Source organism: Corvus brachyrhynchos, unplaced genomic scaffold (genome assembly GCF_000691975.1).
Source record: "Corvus brachyrhynchos isolate BGI_N302 unplaced genomic scaffold, ASM69197v1 scaffold17, whole genome shotgun sequence".
In the NCBI taxonomy this organism is placed as follows: Eukaryota; Metazoa; Chordata; class Aves; order Passeriformes; family Corvidae; genus Corvus; species Corvus brachyrhynchos.
The window spans coordinates 4,298,022-4,325,222 of record NW_008240046.1 but is presented as its reverse complement, the minus strand read 5'-3'; the positions used below and the strand labels follow the sequence as shown (position 1 = coordinate 4,325,222).

At 35.1% G+C, this 27,201-nt stretch overlaps 1 protein-coding gene across 1 annotated transcript in view; it reads left to right on the top strand.

Annotated features, from left to right (window-relative positions):
- ATP8A1 (ATPase phospholipid transporting 8A1) overlaps positions 1-26,866 on the top strand; it is a 101,167-nt gene extending 74,301 nt beyond the window's left edge. Inside the window, exons 32-37 of the mRNA XM_017744293.1 lie at positions 2,142-2,198; positions 2,667-2,774; positions 14,702-14,790; positions 15,194-15,286; positions 21,943-22,034; positions 22,367-26,866. Coding sequence (XP_017599782.1) covers positions 2,142-2,198; positions 2,667-2,774; positions 14,702-14,790; positions 15,194-15,286; positions 21,943-22,034; positions 22,367-22,464 — 537 coding nt within the window. The 3' untranslated portion in view covers positions 22,465-26,866. The remainder of the gene's footprint in view (positions 1-2,141; positions 2,199-2,666; positions 2,775-14,701; positions 14,791-15,193; positions 15,287-21,942; positions 22,035-22,366) is intronic.
- Positions 26,867-27,201: the final 335 nt, after the last annotated feature.

Sequence of the window (27,201 nt, the reverse complement as noted above, 5' to 3'; positions counted from 1 at the left end):
CTCTTGCACAGGAGTTCAAGGAAATCTGGAGCATACAAGAATTTTGAGAGATTTTCAAAATGGGGGTGGAGAGTTTTATTTTTTTTTAAATCCATGCATGTGAAGTGTATGGGCAGTAACAGTCATCAGTCATATCAAAATTCTGAGGCTAGGGTAATTCTCATTCCTCATACTGTTTTTAATGTGGTTTTAAGAAGTCTGCAGTCATCAGTTCTGCAAAAGTCAATAAGAAAAGAATTCAGAAAGTGATATAGTTTTGTTTCTTTGGATCCACAAATAAAGTCAGAAATATTCATATCATGTCCTGGAATTATTTCTTTAAACATAGATTTCAAATAGGAATATAGTGCTGTGAAAATATCTGTATGACCATTTTTGAGAGGTTTGGGGTTTTTTTAAGAAAAGCTCAGTCTTTATACAGAATACCAGTTTGAGTTCTTTTTTCCTGGGTAGGATTCAGTGCACTATTGTAAGTTTGGATCAAGCAGAGGAGGGAGCAGTAAACCCCATATTCCTGAGGGAGTGGCTGTGCAGAGTTGGTGATTTTGTTAGGGGTATCAGTTATGATCCCATCACAGGTCAGTAAAGGCTATATACTCACACTGTGTATCTCCTTTCTCAGAGATCTGCAGTGTTTGTTTTGTGTATACATTTTGTCTATGCAGCGGGAATGTTTGATCTCATCCTAAAGGATGTTTCTTTTCATATGACTGACCTAAGTAGCAAACAAGTGTACCAAATGATTTTGTTGGGTTATTTTTCCATAATTAATTTTTTTTCACACATCCAAATACAGAACCCAAACTGGATAGACGAAGCAAATTATAATACTCATAATCATCCTCAATTTTCTTCTAATTGGATTTCACACATGTTTTAGATAATGAAATTGTGGTGCTGTGACTTTTTTCTTTTTTTCTTTTTTTGGTCCTTAATAGCACAGTTGAAATAGGAGATTTCGGGATTTCAGAATTGAAAGTATAAGCTTATAGGTGAAAGCTTTCTGGCAGTATTTGTATCCCTCTGTGCACCAGACATAGGGAAAGTTTTGTCATACATATTTGACTAGTTGCTTTCAGCTTCTGATGGAAGTACATTTCTTCTGAATTTCGGAGGCTGTTTGAAGTTCAACACAAACAAACTCACTGACGATCAGTGCTGCCAACTTGTCCAACACACTAGAATTTAAACTTTAGCTGTTAGAGTTGGAGCTTGGTCTTTATGACTCCTTTTTTCAGCCTCATGTTCTTCAGATTCCAGGTAAAGCAGAACTTGTGATATACATTCACAAGTGAGTTAAAAAATGTAATAACTATTTCTTTGGAAAACAGAAAACTTGTCTGAGTGAATTTCAAAGGAAGGAGATAAACAATTTTCATTTATCAATTAGTCCTTGGTGTGGAATTATAAACTTTCTCCTATTGCTCCTCTGTAAACTAAAATGGAGCATGTCCTACAAATCTGATATTTTCAGAGACTGCTCTATAAAATGTGTAAAGATAAGAAGAGTAAAGATCAGAGGGAATAATGAAAATGACATAACAGACTTCAACATGTTACTTGTATGCAGAACATAGGTCTTAGATTACCAACATTTGACTCTGGCTTTACAGGGTTTGGTGCAGATGAGTAATTTAGTAATGAAGTGAATAAAACTTCTGGTTGTTTTTTAAGTTTAGACTAACATAAGCTTGAACAATTGCAGGCTTTCAGTCCAGCATCTGTGTCTTCTAAATCTGTCTTGGTGTGGAAAGTTTCAGTCATCCTGTCTGTTATTAGAGGGTCATCAGTCTCTACTGAAGAGGACTACTACACTTTCCACAAACTTTTCTGTGTAACCAAAATGTCATCAATAAAGATGCTAACAACTTGGTAATAGCCAGACTTAGAGAGTTCTAAGAAGCAAGGATAAGATTTCTAATGCAAAAGATGAGTTTTCCAAATCAAGTGAGTGGCCATTATTAATGGAAGCTGGTAATTCTTAGTGTTCTATTATTCTTTCATTACTGGGGTGTATCCTTAAATCTTCTACTGGCAATTTACTTTTTCTTGTCTTCTCCTAAAAGTTTAGCCAAACTAATAATTTCTGTATGTTAAGATACCCATATTAAGAATTCTCTCTCTGTCTTTCTCTCCTTAAGTTTGTGGTTCTGACTGTGTGTTTGAAGGCTGGGTTAGAGACCTCATATTGGACTTTGGTAAGCAAATGTCTTTACCATATTCTCAAATGTTCTGTGCAATACGATTGATGAATAATTGTATTGTTTTCTTCTTATTTATTATATTGCATCCTTTAACAGTTTGTCAGCCCACACAGTAGCAAACTGTGGTTACTGTGTGTGGAAGGACAGAATATCCACATATAAAAAAATAATGCTCAATATTGAAAACTAGGACAAATTTAATACTTAAACTATAAAAATCAAATTACTCTGGACTTACTGTAACTGAATTTAAACTGGCTTAAAATGCAGTAATAGTGCTGCTGACAGTATCATTTTCCTTTAAGAAATAGCTAAGTGAAGTAGTAGAGTTAAAGTAATACAAGGCATTGGAAATTTAATCCAATATATCAAAATAGCATTGTAAGTACTAAGTAGCAAAGATGTTATTTTATGTTATAATGCATCTGTAATAATTGTTCTTTTGTTTGTTTGTTTTAACAGTTCAGCCATATAGCTATCTGGGGAAGCATTGCACTTTGGGTAGTGTTTTTTGGAATCTACTCTTCTTTGTGGCCAGTCATTCCTATGGCACCTGATATGTCAGGAGAGGTAAAAATATATTTTAACTAACACCCAAATGTGTGAAAAAAATATTGTTTCAGTCTGTAGCACAGACCTAATCTTTACTGGATCCTTCTGCTTGCTAGAGGTGCATATGTCATTCTGTCTTTTATACCTTCAGTATGGTAGCCATGCTTATTTAAAATACAGTCAATTTTTACCCTTGTGAAAATGGAGGTCAGCTAACGGGCTGTGAGTATGTGCTCTAATGAGAAAGTATAGACAGGTAAGCTGCTCTGCAGTTCTTAGGTAAGCTTTAATTTTCTAAAGAAAAGTCTTACCAAATGCAGTACTCAGAATTATAGAGCTTATTTTCCTGGAGCTTTTTTTTATAATGAAGTAACCAGTAGTAGCCTGGTTAAGGCTGTTTTTCATCTTGAATTCTACTAATCTGCCAAGTACTTAAAACTGTGAAATGCCTCAAAAAAATTTGAGGTGCCATAACATTACATGAACTGCTTGTCATGCACACTTCGTTTTCTATTAATGCACTGCTTGAAATGCATTATTGTAGTGTATCTTTAACCTTTTGACAGTAATTAGTGGTTTCTCATTCATTTGTAATCCCACTTGTGTAAACCTGCTCTGAATATTCCAAATTGGATTGAATCCATAAAAGATGCTTATTTGCTGCCTTATCTGATTTAACTGGAACTGCAGTCCCACATTGTCGATACGATTCAGTTCCAGAAACATCTGAAGTATTAATTTCACAGACACTAATGTCTGCTTCTGGGCATGACCAGTACCTCCTGAGCTGAGAAGCGTGGTGTGCATTCTCAGTGGGAATCAGAAACTGAAAATACCTGCTTGTGTCAGAAAGATACTCTTCTAATGGTTCTCAAAGAGTATCAACTAAATCAAGCCTTACACCAGTGAAAGAGAGAGTCCCTTTAACTCCACCACTATTGTGATATAATTCAGCAATTTAAAAATTTATGCAGGATGTGGGAAATGTAGGTGCATCTCTCTCCCTCACTTGAAAGTAATTAAGACCCATAAATCCAGCCTCCTATATAAACAGTTACAGGAAAAAATTGTATGTAGGCATTTCTGTAACTACTACATTATAATGGACAACACGAGGCATTACCTTAAGTACTTGGACACCTAAGGGAAAGAATTTTAAATTACACAATTTCTAGCTGGTTTTCCTCTCTATTATAATGTCTTATCTATGTATATATGTAGGTTTTGTTCATTACCACATTGCCTCCACTACTCAAAACTAATTCTGTACAGTATTGTAAATTAAAGTAATTGAAGCTCTCATACTTCAGCATTTTTCTTCATATACACTGTATTTTATTGAAGAAACAGAATGTTTTTGGAATTTGGTGTTTTTAGAGATTTTATGGTTTTTAAGACAGCTGAACTTTCATGGTGATAAGCATAGTTGGAACAAAATGATGCGTTATACCTGTTATGACATAAGGGTGGCTACTTCACTATTGAAATAACCATGTTTTAGTTAGTACATTTTCAGACTCTGAAGCTGCTGTGAAAACACATTTTTGAGGGAATGTAATTCCCGTGGTCTTGTAGAAATGGTTCTTTGTTAAAGAGATGTAGCTGTCTACAAAAATAATTCTCTTGGGGTTTGAATTCAACATTGTGCCAAAGTAGTCTGATTTATGAACCTAAAATCATTTATTTGTTGTGGTAGAACTTTATCTGCGCTTAAAATGGGTAGTCTTATTTTGTTCGTATGTTTGCTTATTCATGTACTGTGTATATCGTAGTTTTGGTGTATGTGCATGAACTTGTTTGAAGGGAGAAGTTGTTGACTGAGGTTGGTTTTGTTTCCTTACTAAGAATATATTTCAATGTCTATGATGTCAGAATAAAGTCTTCTAAATGTATCATAGACCATTAAAGCTTATGTTCAAAGCTCTGGTCTACCATTTTGCACTGCACTCTGTGTGGCTAAAAGTCCTGTGGATGCGTACTGCAGCTCAGACTGGAAGCAAGATTTTTGACTGCTTTCCTGGAAGCCACCGTACTGACTGAGTGGTCTCTGGCAGGGAGGAATTCACTGAGTTTCTTTGTAGCAAATCAGGCCTTCCATAAGTACTCAAACTAAAAGATTCACAGATTTAACTGTGCAAAAGATTGTGGTATGACAGAAACAAATCCGTATAAGCAACTCTGCTTGCATGTGCAAATACTGGTTGTTTAATTTCTTCAAATTCATCCAACTACATTTGGCAAAAGTTAAATGAATGTGTCAAAAGCTGACATCTACTTCTTAGCTTTTTGTCCATTTTAGCTGGTCAGATCTGTTAAATTATGCTGAAGGGGATATTATGCATTTTTTGTCCCAAATGTGTTCATTAAAAATGCCCCCTTTTTAATAAACTTCAGATTTATAGGTTATATATCTGTAGTCCTTAGAAAGCTTAAAGGTATTCTCTTTCTTCTTCTTAGAGCTCGTAACAACAATTCTGTCTCAGTAGGTTTATAGTCTTTCCAGTCAGTATTCTTGACATGACATTCCAGCAATTAAGTCCCAGCTAGATGATGTCTTCTAGAAACATCTTTTTCTTGTCTTCTTTGAAATAGAAAAGAACTTCATGAAAAATTCTAATAAGGATTCAGTCTTTCTTCATAATAATGTCATGAAAATAATAAGATTCTTCCTGCTTATTACTGGTTCTGTTCCAAGAAAATAAAATTCTAGTGCTCTCGAAGGGGAGAGAAAAAGCATATGGAGGTGATGGAAAACTCATTCATTGGATGCAGGGGAAGGTTTTCATCTAAATATTTTGAAACTCATTTTTTTGTATTCATTCCTATAAAATATTCAACTCTGATAAATGTGTTTCAATGGAGAACACTGCAAGGTAATGTCTTGAGATAAAATAGAGTTGTAACAGAAGAAAAGTCTGTTCATGCTGCTAAAACACTCTTATGTTTGAGCACTAAAGCTAGTGGCCCAAAGTTAAAGCAGTAGAGTTGTTGGTCTGTGTTCATCTTTTACTATCAAAGCATCACCCAATCACTTATTCAACAAAGAAACAAATATGTCACATATTTTTGCAAGTTCTCCTGACTTGTCACACTATGTTTTCCGTCTTTTTGTGTATCATTCCAATTGTACAGAAGATAATTAAAGTTGGCTTTTACATGTAGGTTGCTGTATGTTGGTATCACAGAAGGAAAGATTGCAGAATGCCATGCTCAAAAAGAAAATAAAGTGAAATGAAAAATTATGACAGTTATAGCATTTTTTTCTCTGTTGTCTAGGTCACTAGACCCCTTTCCTTGGCATGTTCCTAATAGTATAGTCAGGTACATTTTTCTGTCTCTCTCTTTTGCTCTGAGTTTTCCCAGAACAAAAACACACAGGGGCCCCCTTGATCCAAAATGTCCAGTTCATCCAGAATGCTGAGACAATTTGTTTTCTGGTTTTTCAAGGCTAGTAGACCCGCCCTAGCCCAACTTATCCACCCATACAGTAGTTTTTCTCCCAGTGTGGGAACTGCATGGCTCTCCATGGTACAGTAATCCTAAATCCTGTAGGTAGTGGTAACTTGTTGCCAAATAGGTAGTGCACCAGAAGAGTTGAAATTTTACTTTGGACTCACGTAAGTAAGGTATCTGGCACAAGTGTTCTCCTGATATGAATGACTGGTAGTTCTGTAGCTGATTATCTGTTAGAGATTGATACTAGGCATCTGGGTTATAGTAGCTGAAACATGTTTCCATATTAAAGTTCTGAAACCAGTTACATCTTGTCAACCTTAAAACAGTTTCTATTCCAGTTGTGGGGTTTTTTTTCTTAAAGAAATAAAGTTCCAAGTGAAAAAAAACCTTCATTTGTTTTCCATGATTGATGATGTTCAGATGAAAACTGTCAGTTCACCATGGTCTTTTGGCAGACACAGGCTAGAGGGAAAAATGGATGAAAACTACAAGAGAAGCAATGGGCTTTATGAAGCTGAAGAAAATGGAAAAATAGGCCATAAAACTGAAGAAGGGTATGTGATAAAAAGGGGTGATAACCTAAGTAATTAATTATGTAGTATAGTATCTGTAGCTAGTTCAGGTACTGTAGCAAACCAACTTCATGAGTCTTTTAGCAGAAACAAGACATATATATTTTAGCATTAATTAAGCTGAACTTACTGTTTACTTTCCTATTATTTTGCTTGTACTTTAAAATCATTCATTTAAAAATTACTTTCCTTGAGTTTATTCTAAGAATTAGGGACTATATTCTTCTAGTCTTAGATACAGACCCTAAAAGACTAGAAATTCAACTTCTACCTACTTAAAACAAAGTACTAAAATACCTTTTCTGCAAGGAGGATTTTGGTAGTAGTAGCAAAACACTATTTCTGTGGGAAGGAATGGGGATGCACCACTTAAGAGAAAGAAATACTGAAAACGTTTCAGAAGCTTTCACTGATTTTATAACAACTTTGCAGCCTCTGTAACACAGTCTTTATTATATTACAATTTGCATTACATCTGCAGAAATGTTTATTCATGCATTTGTTGTCTGTCAGTACTGTCTACTATGGAATCATGTGAACAAGGAACTTTACAGGTTATTTTCTTAATATTTTACCAGTAAAGACTGTGCTTTTAAATACAGATGCACACAAAAGAAAGGAAGAAAAAAAACCAACATAAAATTCTTTGTAGGCATTTTGTGGTTACGTTTAACACCATATGTTTTGACCCATTACATTAAACAAGTTGCATTTAATTTCAAAAAAAGGTGTCACTACAGACTAGAAGAAAATTTTTATTGTGAACTTGAAAAAATCAACTGCCGGAGTCTGTCCTTCTACTACATTGATACAAATTAAGTTGATACTTCTATGCATAACATTAACAAATAGATAATTTAAATATACTTTCAAAATATTTTAAATAACTTAATGGTGTTTTCTGTTTAAGCCAGATGAACTTGGCGTAAGTTTTTAAAAGTAAATGCCAAGTCTGTTCATATTTGATAAGGTTATTTGCTTTGTAGGTGTATTTTCTTTTTTCTTTGAAATTCTTCAATACACAGAGAACTGTTCTGTGATACTGAACAAAATGCATTTTTAATCTGTGATTCAGGGAATTACCAGAAGTTTCCTGTTGTCCATGTTTTGTCATATTGTGTATTATGACTGCACAAATAAATGAAGCTGTGATTAAATTGTTCTATGTTTTTATATCTATGTAGTCCTTTTGCAATAATTGCATTAACTAATGAAATTTCTGTAACTTATATCACCTACTAAGAGCAGTCTCCACTCGTGTCAGTAGGCTGTAAAGCTGCTAGAACCTTCCATTAATGCTTCCACCCTTGCAGTTAATAGGTCTACTTTTCCTTTAAGTCCTCTTAAAAAAAAACAGACTGATTTTTAAATTATAAAAATAGATAAATTTCTAAACTGTTACAGTTATCTCTCTCCTGAAAAAATCTGGTTGTGGTCTGAGTTGAAAACCTGTAATTGAGGAGGGGTGAAAAACAAATCAATCTGTTGTATATTTCACACTAGTAAAGCTCCTTGTTATTGTTATGTGCTCTGAATTGTTAGGCCTCTTTTTTTACACTGGTATGATTAATAAGATAGCTTAGAATAATAATACTTTACTCGAATAAGAAGTATGACATTGACACTAAAGCAACAGTATCCACAAAACTTTTTAATTTATTGTGGTAATAAGAAGTATGACATTGACACTAAAGCAACAGTTCAGTATCCACAAAACTTTTTAATTTATTGTGGTTCTGTAGACAATGCACTGTAAAGTTCTCCAAAGCACCATCTGTTTCTGCTCTGTCTGACCCAGGGGATTTATAAAACTACTGACGGAAATTGGAGTTAAGGTACAAGCATGTATTTTACAGAATTTTAGATCATTTGACTGAGGTTTGCAGAAGCCTTGTGAAAAACAGTAGTATTTCTTGTGGGATGATTTAGCTGCACTGTGTGGAAAAGATGTATTAGAATATACTCTATTGACAGTGTTCGTTTCTTAAATATTGCTTCTCTCTGCATTATGCCAAGTATCCTACTTATATGGAATCATGCTTATTAAAATATTAGATATGCCTTTACTGCATTGGGGTTTTTTACATAAAAACCCCAAATAACTTTTTTTAAAATGTAGTTTTCCAGATACTTCAGTCTCTAATGAACAGGTCCTCTCTAGTAAGATGTTTGTCTAAAGTTTGATCCTAAAGTGGGAATTTGTTTTAGTCTAATGTAGAGCAAAGCCTACAAAGCAAAGTTTTTAGGATAGAATGCAATCATAGAACAGTTGAACGGGTCTCTGGAGGTCATCTGGTCTAATGCTTTTGACCCTACACCAAGTTGCCCCGGACCATGTCCAGACAGCTTTTGAATGTTACCAAGGATGGAGACTCTGCAACATTTCTGAACAACCTGTGTCCCTGTTCAGTCACCCTCACAGTAAGAAAGGTTTTCTTGATGTTCAGATTCGAGTTTTAGTTTGTGCTCCGTGCCTCTTGTGCTTTGACAGGGCTTTGCTGGAAATAGCTTAACGCTGTCTTTGCACCCTCCACTCAGGAATCTGTCTCCATCAATAAGATGCCCCTAAGCCTCCTCTTAGGCTATAGTCCCAACTATCTCAGGTTTCTCTCTTGTATGAGAGATGCTTCAGGACACTGGACTAATTTCAGTACGCCTGTTTTTCTTGTACTGGGGAGCCCAAAACTGGAGACTTCCCTAGGTGTGGCCCCAGTGCTGAGTAGAGGGGACCTGCCTTCCCCTCTGCTGCCAATACTTTATCTAATGGAGCCAAAGATACTGTTCCCTTTCTTTGTCACAAGGGTCCATTGCTGGCTCATTTTCAACTTGGTGTCCATTGGGATCAAGTCCTTTTCTGCCAAGCTGATTTCCAGATGGATGGTCCCTAGCATACACTGGTACCTGGGGAATGTCCTTCCCATGTGCAGGACTTTGCATTTCTCCTTGTTCAACTGCATGAGGTTCCTGTCAGCCCATTTCTTCGGCCTTTTGAGGCTTCTCTGGATGGCAACACAATCCTCTAGTGCATCTGCCACTCTTCGCCCTGTTTTGTGTCATTAGCAGACATCCTGAGGGTACACTTTGCCTCTCATCCAGACCTTTAATGAAGATGTTAAATGGAACTGGACCCAGTATTGACCCCTGGGGTACACTTTCAGTTGCTGGCCTCCAGCCAGACTGCCACTGATCACCAACTGCCAGTCAGTCCGTTTTCAGTGTATCTCACAGTCTTTTCATCCAGCCCATACATCAACAGCTTCTCTATGAGGATCTTACAGCTTTTGCACCCTGCTGTGTTGTCCCTCCAGCTGTAAAAAGTGCTATTAATTGATACTTGTCTCTTGCATTTTTAAAAAACAGCTGAGTGTTAGTTTAATAGCTTTTGCAGAATACAGCACAATAAATTTAAACGGTTGTATATTTAAGAAAAATTGCTATGGGACTTCTCCTCAATGTTAGCAAGGACAGTCATAAATAATGCCCCTAAAATTTGGGAAGTAATTATTTCTCTAAATTCTTCAAAACAAGAGAATTACTGTGCCATGCTTTGAAGGGAACCTGGCAGATAACGGAGTTGGCAGTCTCTATTTCTAAAAATTGCTTTGAGCTCTGTATGGTAAGCAGATACCAAAGTCTATCAATTCCCACTTCATTGTCACAAAATTTGTGGGTTACAGTCATTCTTCAATGGCTAATATCTAGGGTAGTTGTGCTGTAATTTATTTCTCTCTCTTTTTTTCTCTCTCTTTTTTTCTCTCTCTTTTCTTTTTTTTTTTTTTGCTTTTGCACTGCTTTTTTACCAGTCTGGATTAAAATATTATCCAGATTCTGTGTCTTCATTTCATGGGGAATAACTGGTGTACTAAATTTTCAGCAAGGGTTTATTCCTTGATTATAGAGCATGTTTGAAGTACAGCTTTCAAGAACTTTGAAATAGTTCAACAATAAAAATTAGGCTTTTCCTTCATGATCCAAAATATTTCTACAAACCATTCTCAGCAGAAGGTCCCTACAGGCATTATCCTACAGTTTCAGCACATTTTCATCTCCCTTCCAAGTTTTCCCAGCTTGTCTTTTCAGACCTGTGAGTCTTGGCAAAACAATAATCAGTGATCTGTATGTGTCTTCCTTTCTACACCTATGCAAACCTCTTGTTTAGAGAAATAAAATGTTTCAGTGTGTGGAGAATATTATTACTTCAAAAAAATTCAGTGATTTATTGATGATTTTTTTTTTTAAGTGAATCAGTATTCATCCCTTAAAACATACCCATTTTTGGTCATCTGTCCTCCCCTGAGAGCCTAAAATTATGTTACCATTCCAATACTAACATATTTTAACTATTTAATTATTTAAAGTTTGCTTTTTGTCTTTCACTTCAGGAATCAAAAGTATTTGTCTAAGGGGTTTTTCTTTTTCTGTTTAATTCCTGATAAGTAGTTTCCATTTTGACTCCTCAAACTGTCACAGTTTAATTGTACTCAAGGCTGGTGGTAGACATTTATTTGTGAGCCAGAATCTGCTATTCCCAGATACACTTTAAAGATCCTTCTCCATATTCAGTAGTTACATTCTCATTCTCTCGAGCAAGAACAGCAGAGCTGATCTTTGAACTGCCCAATTTACCTTTTTTGCTTCCAGTGGTCTGTCTTGGTTAATGTACCTAATAACCAGTGATCCTAATAGAGAGGAACTTAATTCTTTGGAATTCTGAGGAACACAGTTCTTAATTAAAAGTAGCTAAAAGATGTTTTTTAAACTCTACATAGCAAAGAAAGACTAGAGGCAGTACAAGAACTTACTTGTAGGAACTTCATTGCACTGGAAGTTAATGCAGATCTGTTTCAATACTACAACAGTAAGTACTTTGGCACATATGAAGGCAAACACATGCACATAACTACTACTAATGAAGTTTTTTCTGTATGTTGAGAGGAGAAACTTTTGCTAATTTGATGCTGTTGAGGTATTTTATATCTTTGTAGTTTAGAGGAAGAAGATATGTACCTAGATGATACCTGAAATAGATAAACTGAAAAGGGTAAGCTTTTCTACAGCAAGAATTTTACCACTGTTTTCATCTTTTCTCTTCTTATTTTTAAAAGGCTTTTTAAAATCTGAGCTAGCTGTTTTGGCAGATCATTTCATAATGTGGAAAAAGCAAATATTCTCTGTTCATTCTGACATGTAATTTCCTAACACTACATCTTCAGCAGTGCATTAAAAATGTTTTGCAGCCAGGATTTCTTATCTGCCACTAAGTCATGAAAAGGAGTATTTCTCAGATTTTTTTTCTTTTTTGAAAAATGAGAACCTATATAAAAATCTAAACTTAAAAAACAATGTTAATTTATTTTAGAAAGTTGTAATATGTTGGGCATGAGCTACACATAGAACAAATTATTTATCTTCCCTGCAGAATCTGTAAGTCCTACAATAAACTGGGCTTCCCAGCTCTCATTTTGGATTACTTCTGAATTCCCCTGGGAGCCACTTTTGTGGCAGATTCCATTTGGTTTCACAAGGCCTAAAGGGGGAAGACTTGGCATAGACCACAAATCTCTCACATTAGGAACAATTTGTAAACCACAAACAGAGGCAGCCAGAGTCCGTCCCCAGAACAGGCTGCTCCTGTTAGTGCCATTGTCTGAAAAGGATTGGTTTGCCATTTCCCAGATGACCTGCCTATGTGTAGAGAGATGTGAAAAGTTAGAGACAAAAATGTTTTCTACAGAGTGAGGGGGGAGCTTTCTTGTACAGAAAGGAAGGAAATACCTCTGTGGGATTTTATTTTTTCCCCTCTTCGTCCAAAAAATACAAAGAGGGCCTCTGTCTTTAACGCGAATGTCGGCTTTAAATCTTTTAGGTTTGGATTAACTCTGTAAAAAGAAAATAAATCTGACAGGCTTTCAAATATGACGCAGAAAAACTTTTTTTTTTACCTCAATTCATGTTGTTCATTTGTAAAGCCAAAGGCTGGATGGAGTGAATAGTAGGCGCCAGTTGTTCCTTCATTCATAGTTAGCATTACAATGGTCAGAATTAACATCCTAAGACCTACATTATCACTTTTGCTGTTTCACCAGCAAACATTTAATACCGGGAGGCTAACACAAGGACAGCTCTTTGCTATGTCCTTATAAATTAAAAAACGTTGTTAATAATAGGAACTAACAATTGTAATTAGTTCAAGTTGTATTTTTGTGCTTTTTTCTTGTTTTTATGGGAACCGTCTATCTAATTGCTACTTAATTATAAAATGTCTTGCAAAATGCATTTGTGATAGACATTTCCTATTAGCTCCTGTTCTAGAAAATGAGTATTGCATCAAGTATGTCAAAAGTCAGGTTTTGCTTATAAAGTGACTGCTAATACATTTTCTTCACTTACACATTTCCTTCACTTCCTGATACAAAATTTTCTCTTTTTTTTCTCTTTTAAAAATGTGAATTGTTTCATTTTGAACTTGCCACTGCTCAGTGTTTACACCTTTGCTGACAGCTGTTGGCAGAAATAGTTAGTAGAATATCAGGGCAATATCTATGTCCTTTTAACATAGCCATGGAAAGTTTACCATATTTTTAGTTAAAATACATTCTAATGCTTTCCAACGAATCAATGTCATTGGGGATTTGGATACAAAAACAAGGTAAATAGAACTTCTTGCTTATATGAGAATTAGGGTTCTTTTCTGAAAATAATTCACTTCTATTTTTATATATTGACATATTGAGTATAATTCTAAAATGTTCATGTACGCATGTTGAGAAATTAGACTTCAGCTACTGCAAGCTACCTACTGCAAGCTTGCTCTGCTAATTAAAACTAGTAAAATTTCAGCTTATTTGTTTTACATACTGTGACTTAACCTTTGAAAGAAATTGGTCTCCAAGTAATGAAACAAAGGATTTGAAAGGATATTGTTGTGGAGTCATGTTACTTTCAACCTCTCTACAATCTAATTATATTATAAAAATATTTCTAATACTGACTGCAATCAAGCTTCTAGTAACATGCTTCAGTAAGTATTTATCATACTCCTTGCATCCACAATATTATTGATGTAGATATTTGAACATGAATTACAAGGGTAAAGACTTTTTTCCTTTGATGTCCATATATTGTGATGTTTATTTTGGCCATTCAGTACATTTTAGTTTTTAGTATTTCTACAGACCAAGTTATGAACAGAAGAAATTCCTATGTATTACATATAGCAGTGTATAGAAAAAAAAAATACACAGATAAAAACAATTACAGGGTTTTCAAATATTTCGCCATGCATTAATGTGTTAGATCTTCATTTAACAATATGTTGCATACTTTCATAATTACATAAATAGCTGTTTCCTTAACTCTCATTTTTAAGCCGTCTGTTTAACAGGAGTCTGTGGCAGTGTGGGAACTGTGGTACAGTGAGTTCTGTGGGAGCTAACTTTGATCCAAGTTATATTGCAGAATGATTGTAACAGTGTCCAGTATCCATATGAAGGGTCAGAAACCATTACATCCTATTAGAGTCGATTGCAGACTGGAAAACTCTGCTCATAATGTTGGGGAAAACTGTGTTTACAAAGTTGGGAAAGGGTGAATTTTTGATAAATCTGATTTTAGTGGGAATGCCTGTAATCAACATAGTGGTATAGAGCAGCACTGCGGACGGGTGATTCCCCCCTGCAAAGAGCTAAGCAGGGTATCTTTCTACCAGCCTCTCGACATGAAATAGTTCTTACTATTTACTGGATTTATATTGCAACTCAGGCAATTTTAGAAAGGAGTTCGAGTTCTATTTCACCTTAGTCAGACTAGAATGGTTCATTTTAATTTGCTTTTGATAGCCTCAACTAACTACGTGAAATTTGTAAAATCTTTTCTAGTTCTTGTCCTGACACCGCATTTTGTGCATTTTCTCTTCAGGCAGCTATGATGTTCAGCTCCGGAGTGTTTTGGATGGGACTCCTGTGTATTCCTATGACAGCTTTACTTCTTGATATAGTATACAAAGTGTGAGTACGAAAATGCCAGTGTTTACAGAACGAAGTACTGACTTCTAAGTGTGTATTCTAATTGCTAATATAATAAAAAAAAATTAAGATCAATTCTGGTGATTATATAAAATTTTTTTTTTGCCATCTTTGTTTTTGAAAAACCTTATTACGAAATTTAGTAGTATTTTAAATGTTTCAATAATTGTAGTGTTTTATTAATAAATATTTTTGTTTCTAATTTGCAAGAACAGCTGATAAAATTCATTCTTTAGCTTTGTTTTTTGATATTTCTCCATTTAATGCTTAGTTTTAAGTCTGGGGAAATGGATTTATAAATTGAATATTTATGTAAGTGTTAAAACTGTCTGTTGTTCTGCTTTCAAGAAGAGTAAATCTGGCAGTATTTTGTATGTACTTACAGAGTAAAGAGAGCTACTTACAAGACACTAGTAGATGAAGTTCAGGAGTTGGAAGCAAAGTCTGAGGATCCTGGGGCAGTTGTGCATGGAAAGAGGTACAGTAAAAATCTGTAGAACATTGTCTAAAAAAAAAAGCTAAATATTTTAAGCTTTATACATGTATCAAAGACAAAAGGTTGTTTTTCAAAAGCTGTACAAATGAAAGGCATGTGTGAAGGACCTTCAGGTCTACTGAGCCTGTGGGTTTTTTCGTATGCTGACATACAGGTTTTTACCAAAAGCTTTAGCTGATGTGTTTCTTTGTAGATGACTGGTTTCTGGTTCTTATGTATAGAACAAACCTGAGGTACAATTTTAATTGTGTCACTTTGGCCTGTGTTAACAGTTAATTCACAAACAAAATAAGAAGGAAATAGGTTGGAACAAAATGAGTTCAAACCTGCATCATTTTCTATTATAGCCATAAACAGGGCCTAAGTACAAAAACCAAAAACTAAATTCTGTAAAAGCTGCACAGTAGCATAGGGACAAACAGAAAAAATCTGTCTAGGATTTTCTGAAATTGAATGTAACAAGCTGGCTTTGTATTTGATGCCAGTCCAGAACAAACTAATTTGATTAACCTATATGAGGTAAGAAAAGTTTTTAACTTAAGACTCCACAAGAATTCCCTTGTTACATCCTCCTTCACGCACCAGGCAGATAATTTGAAAAGGGAGAAGGTAAAACTGGACATTTTCTACATGTAAAGGTGTGCGCTTACTAAAGTATTTCAGACATTTTAACCCCAGCTGGACTCATAGCAAGCACTCACTGAATGTATGAGATGACAAAATCCCCCTTTGCCCCCCTTCCAATTCATTAGTGCCATTTGGCTGAACTAGAGCTTTCTTTTCTTGTCTTCATTTTCATGAGTTTTGTGAAGTCTGAAAAAAAAGCCAAAACTGCTGATACTTGATTTTCCAGTTCTTTCTTTGCTTTGGATGGCTGTTCTTTTAGTATCTTCATGGCAAAAAGCTTAGCCAAGAAGGCTTTTTTCCTACCAAGCTATGCACAGAAAGAGACCAGAAAAAACACAGCCACTTCTTTTACTATAGGTTCAATTTTCAGAAAGTACTTTATAAGATGCTTTAGTTCCCTTTCCCTTCAATCTTATTGTATCCCTCCTCCAGTTCAGTGGGAATCAGCTTACTAGGATTTACCAGGATGAGATCAAATGATACCAAGGTGATAACCACCATTTTTAATGGACAAGTATCCAGCTAGTGTAAGAGCTTTCACAAGAATGTTTTGTCTGTAGTTGGATTCATCTCCCCTGGTAACAAGGAACAGGGGAGGTGCCAAGAGGCCTGGAAGCTTATCCCAGCCCATGGAACACCTAGTCTGGTGTGGTGGGCTACAAAAGAGGAGATACCTGCATACAATCTCCTATCAGGCTCTATATGCTGCCTTTGTAGCAGCAGCTTCACACTGGAAGTACTGCAGAACCCCCTAGCTGGTGGCAATTCCTACTTTTAGAGCTTGCTTTTCCTTCATCACTGCAAGACCTAGCTAGTGCTTGCAAGAGTAAGTTCTCTTGCTTTTAAAGGTGATGTGAATTGATTGTTACAGATGCTTTTCTCCAGTGACAGTGGTCATTCAAACAGATTGAGGGCAAGATCTTCCTCCAAATTAACCAACTCATCTGTCAGTGTGCTGAGCTTTGAGCCAGAAGCAGTTATACTCTGTGCCCTTTTGCAAAGAGAAAAAGCTGTAGAATAGTGAGTTGCAGAAAAGAAAGCAGACATTAGTACTGGATGGTGCTAAAAGGGGAACATCTTGTGGATAAGAAGTAGTAAGGTAACCTGTCTTTTTCGTATTTCATACTTGCATTCCTTGTCTTGTATACCAGACTTGTCTTGTATTCCCAATTCAGCTACTTTAACTTCAGTTGTCTAGGCAGGATGCTTTTCTCTCATTCTACACACAGCATGTCTTCCAAATCCCTTTTTACATAGGTAAAATGATATTGCTGTTTTCACCATCGGTTTTGTAATTAGCTTTTTATCCCACAGTTAAGTAGTCATGAGGGCTCCATGAAAGCTTTTTAGTTACCTGCCAGAATGTCTTTCTTAGATCTATTCCTTCTCCACAAAGTTACTTTTAGACCAGTATTTCTGAAGGATACAAGCATCCACCTTATATGCAAGTCTGTGGATGTTACACAACTCAGTATCTCTAAAGATTTTATTCCATCCATTATTTTTTAATGCATTTAAATTCAGGTAATACAGCCAAAATTTTACCTTTTATGGAGAAAGTATTCATTGTTAAAGAAATGGTCTGATGAACTGGCTTACTTGCATCTACAAAAATTTGATTCGACTTTTGTAAGCATTTTTGAGTCTCCTAAATTTCAGAAGCCTGGATTAACTAGTTACCAGTGTAGAGTAAGTAGTTAAATGGGCAAGGAATGTCCTCTACATCTTTTTAAAATATGTACATAAGACTTTCTTATTCTAGTGTGTATACCTCTGGGAGAACCTTTTTCTGTTGTGACAGAAAAAGGGATTTGTTCTCGTGAAATGCCAAAATAACCTAAGAAGATACAAATCACTGCTTGATTAAAAGGTAACTGGGAAATAGTGAGAAAGATAACTCAGAAACTTTTCCACTCTGTCCACTCTCATCTTAGAAATACTGCAACACAAAAGTCTCAGCTTCCACAGATAACAGGTCAGGATTCTTCTGTTGAATAGGTGTTGTAATCAATCAGTATCTGAATATTTACCAAGAAGAGGGCTTACAAGAAAGCCATGAGATTGTATAAGGGCTTGTCATAATAGGACTGAAAGAGGGTGGGTTTAGTTTAGATATTAAGAGGAAATTCTTTACTGTGAGTGTGATGAGGCACTGGAACAGGTTGCTCACAGAAGTTGTGGATGTGGAAGTGTTCAAGGACGGATGGGACTCTGAGCAACATGATTTAGTGGAAGTGGGGCTGGAACTAGGATGATCTTTAAAGTCCCTTTCAGCCCCAGCCAATTCTGTGATTTTATGAAGTATGATATTGCTAATTTTTATTGCTGTTTTTTTCAGCTAGAATATATTTGTTGCACATTTTTTAGAACTGTGTTGACATCATATTGAGTGCATTTAATTACAACTAATATTGTAAGGCTTTGCCCTTTTGGTTTTTTCCTGTCAAAGATTCTTAGGATGGGAATTTTCTATTTAAATTATAAATTTGCACTTTCAGCTGTTTTCTGAAAATTAGCATAAAAATTGGCATTGACATTGAAATAATTTTAAATATTGTTCCTAAAAGACTTTTATTGTACTTTAGAATGTGCTTTAAAAGTAGGACATGATAATACAGTCTTAAAATATACCATCCCTTTTATTTTTACCATGATGATTTGAAAAGGTTTTTAAACTGTTTCCATTGAAGGCTCAGGAAGAGCATTGCTATTGTATCTTGCTGTTTCAGTATGTGTAAGGATGTTTAATGAGCTTTTTCACTGAAACTGTACAAAAATACTTTATTTGGCTCTTCTGTAAGCAACACATTAAAATTTGTTTTGTCCCGTATATTTTTCAGTTAAGTAAGAATATATCTTGAGTAAGAACGTGCAAATTTTGCACCACCACTTTTCCAACAGAAAGTGAACTTTCATGTTGGAATACTACTGACTTGAGGGTACCTTGATAGCGTAAATAATAGAGCAGCTTCGGTGTATTAACAAATTTGTGCCACAAAGAGTACAATTTCTATCATTAGAGACATAAAATTGGAATGCCACTAAGCCATTTCTACTTAAAATTGAAGTGACTAAGGTAAAAGGATACTTTTTTTTATATAAGCTATTATTCAGAAAGGGGTTTTTGGATAACTTATATAAAATGCTTAAGCAGAAACAACAGTATTAATACTTACTGCAAAAATATTATTACTGTGGTGAATCTTACATGGACTAACAATAACATGAATAACAGCCCAAACTTGTGGAAACATCTTTAGAGATATATACTTCAAATGCTGCTTCATAAAATCATTGTTTTTAATTCAGTTCACTGAGAAATTATTTTTAGACCTGATAAGTGGTTGGTCAGGAATCCATAAAGTAGTAATTTTTTTTCTGTAACTGTGTTTAATTGCCTGTAAAGGTATACATTTCATGCTCAAAAATAGTTAATATTCTGCTTGTCCATATAGGTACATATAATGAGCACAGCCACTTAGTTACTGTGATCTAACATTGGTTAATTATGAAACCGTGTTTTCTTGGCTTACATGTAGATATTTAAATATGCTTTCGAATAGGCTGATTTAGAATAAAGAGCCCACAGTATTTCAGTTACAGAAAAAGAGCAGAATATAATACCTGAATAGCTGAAAGCGCTTTTCTCAAGCGTATTTCCTATGTATTGTGTATTTTCTTTACCAGCAATCAGATCTGTGCAGTGGAGAAACTTCATTATACATCAGCTAAGATGTGTGCATACTTCATGTTCTTGTAAAACTTTGAGGTAGTATTTTCACTGCTTACCATTTAAGCAATCTGAACATTCCACTCTGGAACACAAGCAAAGGATGATGGTACTGAGAATGCTATAATAGGCATGCTAATGTTTTTAATGAAATATTTTTTTTAGAAAATAACACCTGTCAAACATTTCATAGAAATTTGATGATTTCCACTCACCTTAATAAGGATTTCACAGATGTATTTGCAAAGGAGATACAGCTGATAACTGCATCTAAGTGTACCCATTGTCTTCCACCTCCTTGGCTTCCAATCTTCCATGAAGATACTGATTTATTTATTCATTCTCTGTATTCTTGTAGTTTAGATTTCAGTCCCTAATTTTTCATTAGTGTTGTCACTTAAACAGTTTACAGCTCCAAACTAAAAAAGAAAGCTCCTACACAACATAGAGGAGCAAGCAGGATGGAAAAAAATCCCAGAGAGTTAGCTTAGGAAAGCACTGAGAGTAAGATGTGTCTCAGTACTTCAGCCTCTCCATTCTTGATTCAGTCAGCAGATGCCAACTACCTTCCTGGAATTGGTACCTAATTTTTTTCTTAGAAGGAAGTCTCATTCCATCTTTTCATTCAAAACATGACCACAGAAGCAGTTTCCCCTGCCTATCACCTTAGCCTGTAGATTTTCCAGATAGCATTCCTCTGTGGGTGTGCAAATAGTAGGTTTATTTTCCTTTTCCAACTTAGAAAAGCCAAGCTTTCACCATATGCTTTAACCACCAGACTAGAGGGGAACAGAAAGGTGAGATAAACCATTAGTCTCTCCAGCTTAAACAGTGGTTCAGCTTCATATGTGAGAAGTATATAGTCACTGAAGAAAGAATGAACATTTCTAATTTAATGTCTTGAATGGTAATCTAGTAAGGAAAGCAGGCTAGCTCCCTTCCTTGCACCACTTGATCTGGTTGATAGCCTGGGAAGGTAAGTCTGTTGAGCTAATTGACAATAATATTAAAAAGTAATTTGAGTGATCATAACTTGGTAACATAAGGTGTGTGAAATGTGTTTTACTTACTACGTCATTGCACAAGAGACAACTTTGCTAATCTAGCAAAACAGTAGCAATATCAAATCACTATATACTTTGATTAAATGTAAGGTATGCCTTTTTTTAAACTGAACTAATTTTTAGACCAGTTTACATAGAGAGAGGGCTGGATTTTTCAGCATTTGAAATGTTTGAGTGATAGGTTGGTATTTCTTGAAACACAGGCTGTAATTCACAATGAATATCAAATCAAGACAGACACTGAGGAATTTGGTTGGTTGTTTTTTTTAATATAGTCCTTTGCACATATTTAGTATGTTATTAAAAATGATAGATTTTGCAATTTTTCTGAGCTATGGCTCATCTACCTGGTATTTAGAAACATAAGTTCTGATTACAGAGAACTTTAGTGTAAGAAAGACAGACGGGAGACCCAATACCTTTGCTATTCCATTCACTACAGTTTGCAGCATTTGGCTGACGCTTGAGTCTCAATTTAAAAAATGTTAAATGCTTCTGTTTTCCACTTGGGCTGAAATGGGGTGTACCTTGAGTCACACTAAAGCACAATAAGCATACAACACAACAAACTCAGTAGTGCTGAGGAGGAAGGAGATGGGCCAACCTTAGCAGCAACAGTAGTCTGTTATTTGGGTATGATCTCCAGAAAAACACCTTCTGGAGTTTCCTGGGGAATACTCCTTCCTAGAACGCTTTTCATGGAAGTGATATGTTTCTGTACACACAGCTGATGACCATGAATGTGGCTTTACCTGCACCTCATTTCCCATCCCCTTGGGGTACTGTGTCAATAGAGGCTGGGAGCACTTTCTATGTAAGAAAAAAAAAAGACTAATTCAGTTCAGCCTGGCAATATTCAAGCTGTGCTACATCAAGGAAGACAGTGTCTTCTCTTTACATTGTTTGTTTCTAAAGGAGTCACACTGAAAGGTTCACAATATTATTCATTTGTGTTGTCAGCACACAGCAGTGTTTCAAACGGATATTTTGCCATTGTACTGTGACAAGTAAAACCATTACCAGGGGTCTGGACTTAATAATCTGTCCTCACACAAGCTTTTAATCATCATCTTGGTAATTCATCAGGCACAATTTAAAAAGAAAAAGGAGGGTGGACACTTCTCATTTAATAATAAATTCCCATTGAGTAAACTCAAAGATAAAGGGATAGGGTAATTAGTAAGTAAATATTTTTCACGTGTCTCCTTTCTCTCTAGCTTAACTGAAAGAGCCCAACTACTGAAGAATGTTTTTAAGAAGAACCATGTGAACTTGTATCGCTCTGACTCTTTGCAGCAAAACTTGCTTCGTAAGTGCTCACTGACAAAAATTAGTATCCATTAATAACATAGTAAAATTCTGCCTTTTGCTGCATTTATTTATAGTAAAGATGCAGTATCCTAAATCCATTAGACCATGTTCTTTGCCTGTGGTTAAGTTTCCCTTCATACCTGAGATGCTGCGCAGAGTTCTTCCTGCTGTTTTATAACTGCAGAATTCTGTAAGAAATGGCACAGGATTTAACTAACTGTTGAAAAGGGGTTTTTTCCCCTTTATTCACCTTCATTGTTTCTATTAAAGCTTTAAAAAAATAAAATTGATCAAAACTTAATTTGTTTCTCTTTTGCTTTATATCTGCAGATGGCTACGCCTTCTCTCAAGATGAAAATGGAATAGTTTCCCAGTCTGAAGTAATAAGAGCTTACGATACCACAAAGCAAAGGCCTGAGGAATGGTGAAGGAACACAGCTCGAGACTTGGGCCTTAGTTGTTACTTTTGTGAGACAGGCTACTAGATCTTTGCTGGGAGCTGTGACCATGGTCCAGTTATCAGACATTGAAAGATATATGATGGTCTTGTTCCATAAAGTTTGGATTTGTGTATTCAGTAGACATAAGCACTGTGCAACTATACTGTAACACACCATCTCTAAATTTTTAACAAGTATTTGCTTAGCCTTTGTAAACAGATTGGAATTTACCTTGTATCTTGCCAGCTTGCTTATTTTACAATGAAATTGAATTAATACTGGTCATGTACTAGAAGGGCAGTGGTCAGATTGCTAAACATACTTTACATTGAGAGATCAACTAGCATCTGTGAAGGTTTTTAAGTGTTAATATATTTAAATACAGTTGATAACAAGCCTTTGATTTCAACAAGTGCTGAAAAAAACAGTATCTTAATGGTGTTAATTCACCTTCTTTAAGAAAGAGTCAATATGCTCATAGATGTTTGTGTCAAACTAATCTAAAAGCATTTGCCAAAGAAGTTCCATAAATGTTTTCTGTTGTTAGAAACAGTTTGAAAGGAAACTATCTCCAGTCCTGATCTCAGAACTGCATGCTTGAGTCTCCACACTTGAGGAGAAAGTACAGTGAGTCTAATTTGAGTGGCCTTTTTGGCATTTGCTTTCAAAACTGCAAGTCTTTGCACCTTTGGCCTTATAAAAGCTTTCCCCTTATGTTCATTTAGTATTGCATATGTTGAATATGGCTGCCAACTTGTATAATGGAGTACACATAATATTTTATTCAATTTTTAAGAATTGCTCTGCCTTACTTCCCGTTAGCAAACTTAATTATTTTTGTGATGCTTAGTTGTATCTGCTTATACTGTAGGTTCAAAAGAAAGTTTGTTTTAACTTATTTTTTAAAATTAATCGAATTTTCAACATTTTTATACTAAGATTATTTGAAATGCATACATTGAAATACAGAGCAAAGCATGCCCTTCGCTAGTCTGTGGTATGTACTGGTTTATTTGCACTAAAGTCACTTCCTATAAAGGTGTGAAATACATTGCAGCAGTCTCTTTACAACTTATTGGTCATGCAGAATACTTACATACTCTCACCTTTAATTAAAATGGAGAGGAAGTGACTGCAGAAAAAGATACACACCTGGTATGAGGGAAAAAAAAAAAAGAGGGTGGTATTAAATGAGAACATTGTGATACATTCTTTAAGTAGTTATACTTCATATTTCTCAGCTTGCCATCCAACAATCATCAGGTTTCAAATTAAGAAAAGCTACTTGAACTTCAAAATTTAGTTAATTCTTGCAACTTTTTAGTCCATGTTTAATTCTGGGTTTAAAAGCCACCATAATTACATTTAAAGTACAATTTTCTATAGTAGCAGTTGGTTTTATTGTTAATTAAATTTTTATGCATTACATAGGAATGATCTCTTTTTTTTCTTTCAATGGAGATCAACCAGATGGAAAAGCAGAACAACAATATCCCCAGTGATCTGTTAAATTAAGTATTTCCTCTTTGCTCTCAAATCATAGCAAGTCATCCAGTCCCATCTTTTCTCTGCCCTCCTTCATCATGTACTTACTAAAGGTGACTTGACCTCCTTGCCTTCCATCTAGCTAAACACTTTACAGTTAATCTCACTGTCCAAGTTTCTTATGCTCCACTCTAAGAGGAACTTGAAAATACACAGAGAAAGCCCAACAAAAGGCACTGTATGAAAGTACATCTTTAGGAAGGTGTACCAGTGGGAAGGCGGTCTGCATTTCATATGCACGTTACGCAGTGTCTTCCTCTCACTTGCCCAGAGTGATCTTTAAACAGAAGGCACAAGGACAAAGGGAACGTATCCCACTAGAAACAGTTCTGCCAGTCAGGCATGCAGACAAGGACTGCCCTCAGAAAAGCCATTTCAGGCATAGATAAATAGATGGATCAATATGGGAGGGCCAAATCACTTGACCTAAGGCAAGAAAAAATTTGGGGGCATGCCCCTTTCCTAAAATGGGGATCCCTATTTTCTGTCGTCCAAGGGAGAATGACCAACTTCAAAACATTTCTGAAATTAACCATTACACTGTTGCCCCTTTATAATCTTTCAGTGTACTTAACTCGTATAAAATTAATCTGTACATACTCTCTTTATGGGCAATTTTTTTTCTGTTCTAAATGGTTTCCTTGCTAATTTTGCAAATAAGGATTAGAATACATTGTAAAATGTATACAGTGAGATATTTACATGATCTCTCATTCTTCCGATGAAATAAAATTCTGTCTCACCATTGTAACACAGTTCGAAGAAAACACGCAGTATATCCCAAATTTAACTACCTTAAAAAGGAAAAAAGTGACTGAAACAGCTAAGATTTAGACTAATTTAAATTTAGACTAATTTAAAGGTTTGTAAGATAATCTTATCACAGCATTTCATCCTTACACTGTTTCAGAATTTGAAGTAGTATTTTGCAAAGTGCATTTTTCTTACTACTTTTGATTAATTTTTCTCCTGTCTGTGTGCTTTTTCTGATAATTAGTGGTTGAAAGATACCACTTCTTAAAAATAGCAAAAAAAACAAATGTGGCAAAACCAGTGGATTTTGATTGCTTATACAATTTCACTTTAAAATATAAGATTATCTTAGCTTTGTGTGCCCATTTTTAAGTCAGGCCAAGTATACAGTATGCACTTTATTTTCATGTTAAGTACACAGTAATATAATCTATTACCATCCTGTTAGTATGTCATATCTTTGTTAAAATAAGGGGATTCTGCTGATGTTTGTTTAAAGGAAAAAAAAAAAACAGTTTAGGCAAAAATGCTCATAACAATGCCTCTGTTCTTACGGTTTGAAAATTCAAAAGTGTATTAAATACAGGGTTCACATGGATTTTTCCATCTGTTTCATGTGCACTGCAAGTTAGTATTAAAAATTTCCATCTAAAAGTTGAACCTGTGCCACTAAAAATCGGGTATCTTATATAAATAATTTTTCTTGATTATTTTTAAATATATACATACATATATATATATAAATTATTCAAAAGAGTAACTGGAAACAAATTTTAACAAACCTATTGACACTTTGTATCTGGAATTTTTTCTTGCCATTTCCTAATTTTACACATATTTTTGCAAAGCAGTTTCAACAGATTTATACTTAGTCATCATTCTATTTGTATAAAATGATAAATAAAATATTTTGAAACACTAAGAGATAGCTGAAGATTCCTATATGTCCACATACATCCATAAAATTCACCTTGTTACAAAGAGGAGCATTAAGTGTCTTAAGACGTATATCATGACATTTGAACCCATCTTGAATGATGAGTAATTTGGAATATGTGTTAAATTTAAGGAGAAAAGTTTTTCCCTTTTTTTTTTTGTGTGTGTATTGTGTAAAAGCACTTGTAGTTCTGATGAATTTATCATTCTGTCTGCATGAGGCACTATTTCTAAGTGTTCTGAGGCGATGCATGGTGGTTGTTGATCTCTGTTTTTTAATGCCTTCGTTAAAAGTCTGCTCATAATATATCGAGAAGCTAGTGCTGTGTAAGCAAATGAGTTTGTCAGTTCAGCTTCCTTGGTCCTGGATGTTTTCACTGGTAACAGAACTCAACAAATAATGAGTTTCTCCTTCCCCCCCTCTGCCCTCGCTCCCCCAGTTTCCCCGCTGTTAACCAATAGATCTTTATTAAACAAAGGAATATTTTAGCATTCCAAACCTGGTTCCTGCTTATGCAAACCACTACTCATATAGGCTTCAACTGGACTGCTTGTGAGTATAAGGGCGACTCATCTGAGCAATGATGTGCGAAGTTGGGCACTTTTGAGGGTTGATACCAAAATAAAAGTATTTCCATGTAGAGTGTGATTTGTAATTGCAAAGCTGTGACCAGAACAAGTTTGGTTATTTTTTTAATCATATTTTATGGTGTTTCTTTAATGTAGCATAGAAGCCATAAGTATGTTAATATTGTTCTTCTACTTCAACATAATTTTTCATTACAATTTTCAGTGTTTGACATGTATGAACCGCTGCAGAAAGCGGTCAGTCTGAAACAGCAAAATTTGCATTCAAGATAAAGTGAGGTTTTACAGCTCCACTAAGCCATTACTGCTGAAACTGTTGTGGAAATTACGAAGCTGCATGAATGAAGATTTTTTGACTCGGTGTTTATGGTAGTTTCTCAGGTTTAGTTTTAACTGGATGTTAAATGCACTGTGTTTTTTAAATAGTTCTTTTAGTAATACATTCAGTTCTATGCAGTGTTAAATGTCATTTGGGATTTGGTGAATGTGCATGTTTTGAACAGCAAATTTTAAATGTTTTGTCTTTTAATTGTTAAAAAATTAATAAACTTTGCCATTAAATTAAGAAGCTTTGTTGACTTGATTGGTTGAAAATGCTAGGGATTACTTTCAGAGGAAAACATATCTCATCATTCTTGGGTTTGAATTCTTTAAAATGAGACATACCAGAAATAATACTTCACAAATACCATAGAGTTCTTAAGGTTTTTTAAGGTAAACTGAAAAAGCAGTAAATGTCACCTCCTTTTTCAGACAGCAGTGGTAAATACTTTATCCTTTGGCTTTGATAGTAGCTGGTATTTCTTTCCTCTAACAGTGTCTGCCACTGAAAAAAATCAGTATATCCAAACCTTAACTGAGTTTTGATTGTAGATAGGTGACTGATTTTTATATATACACTAC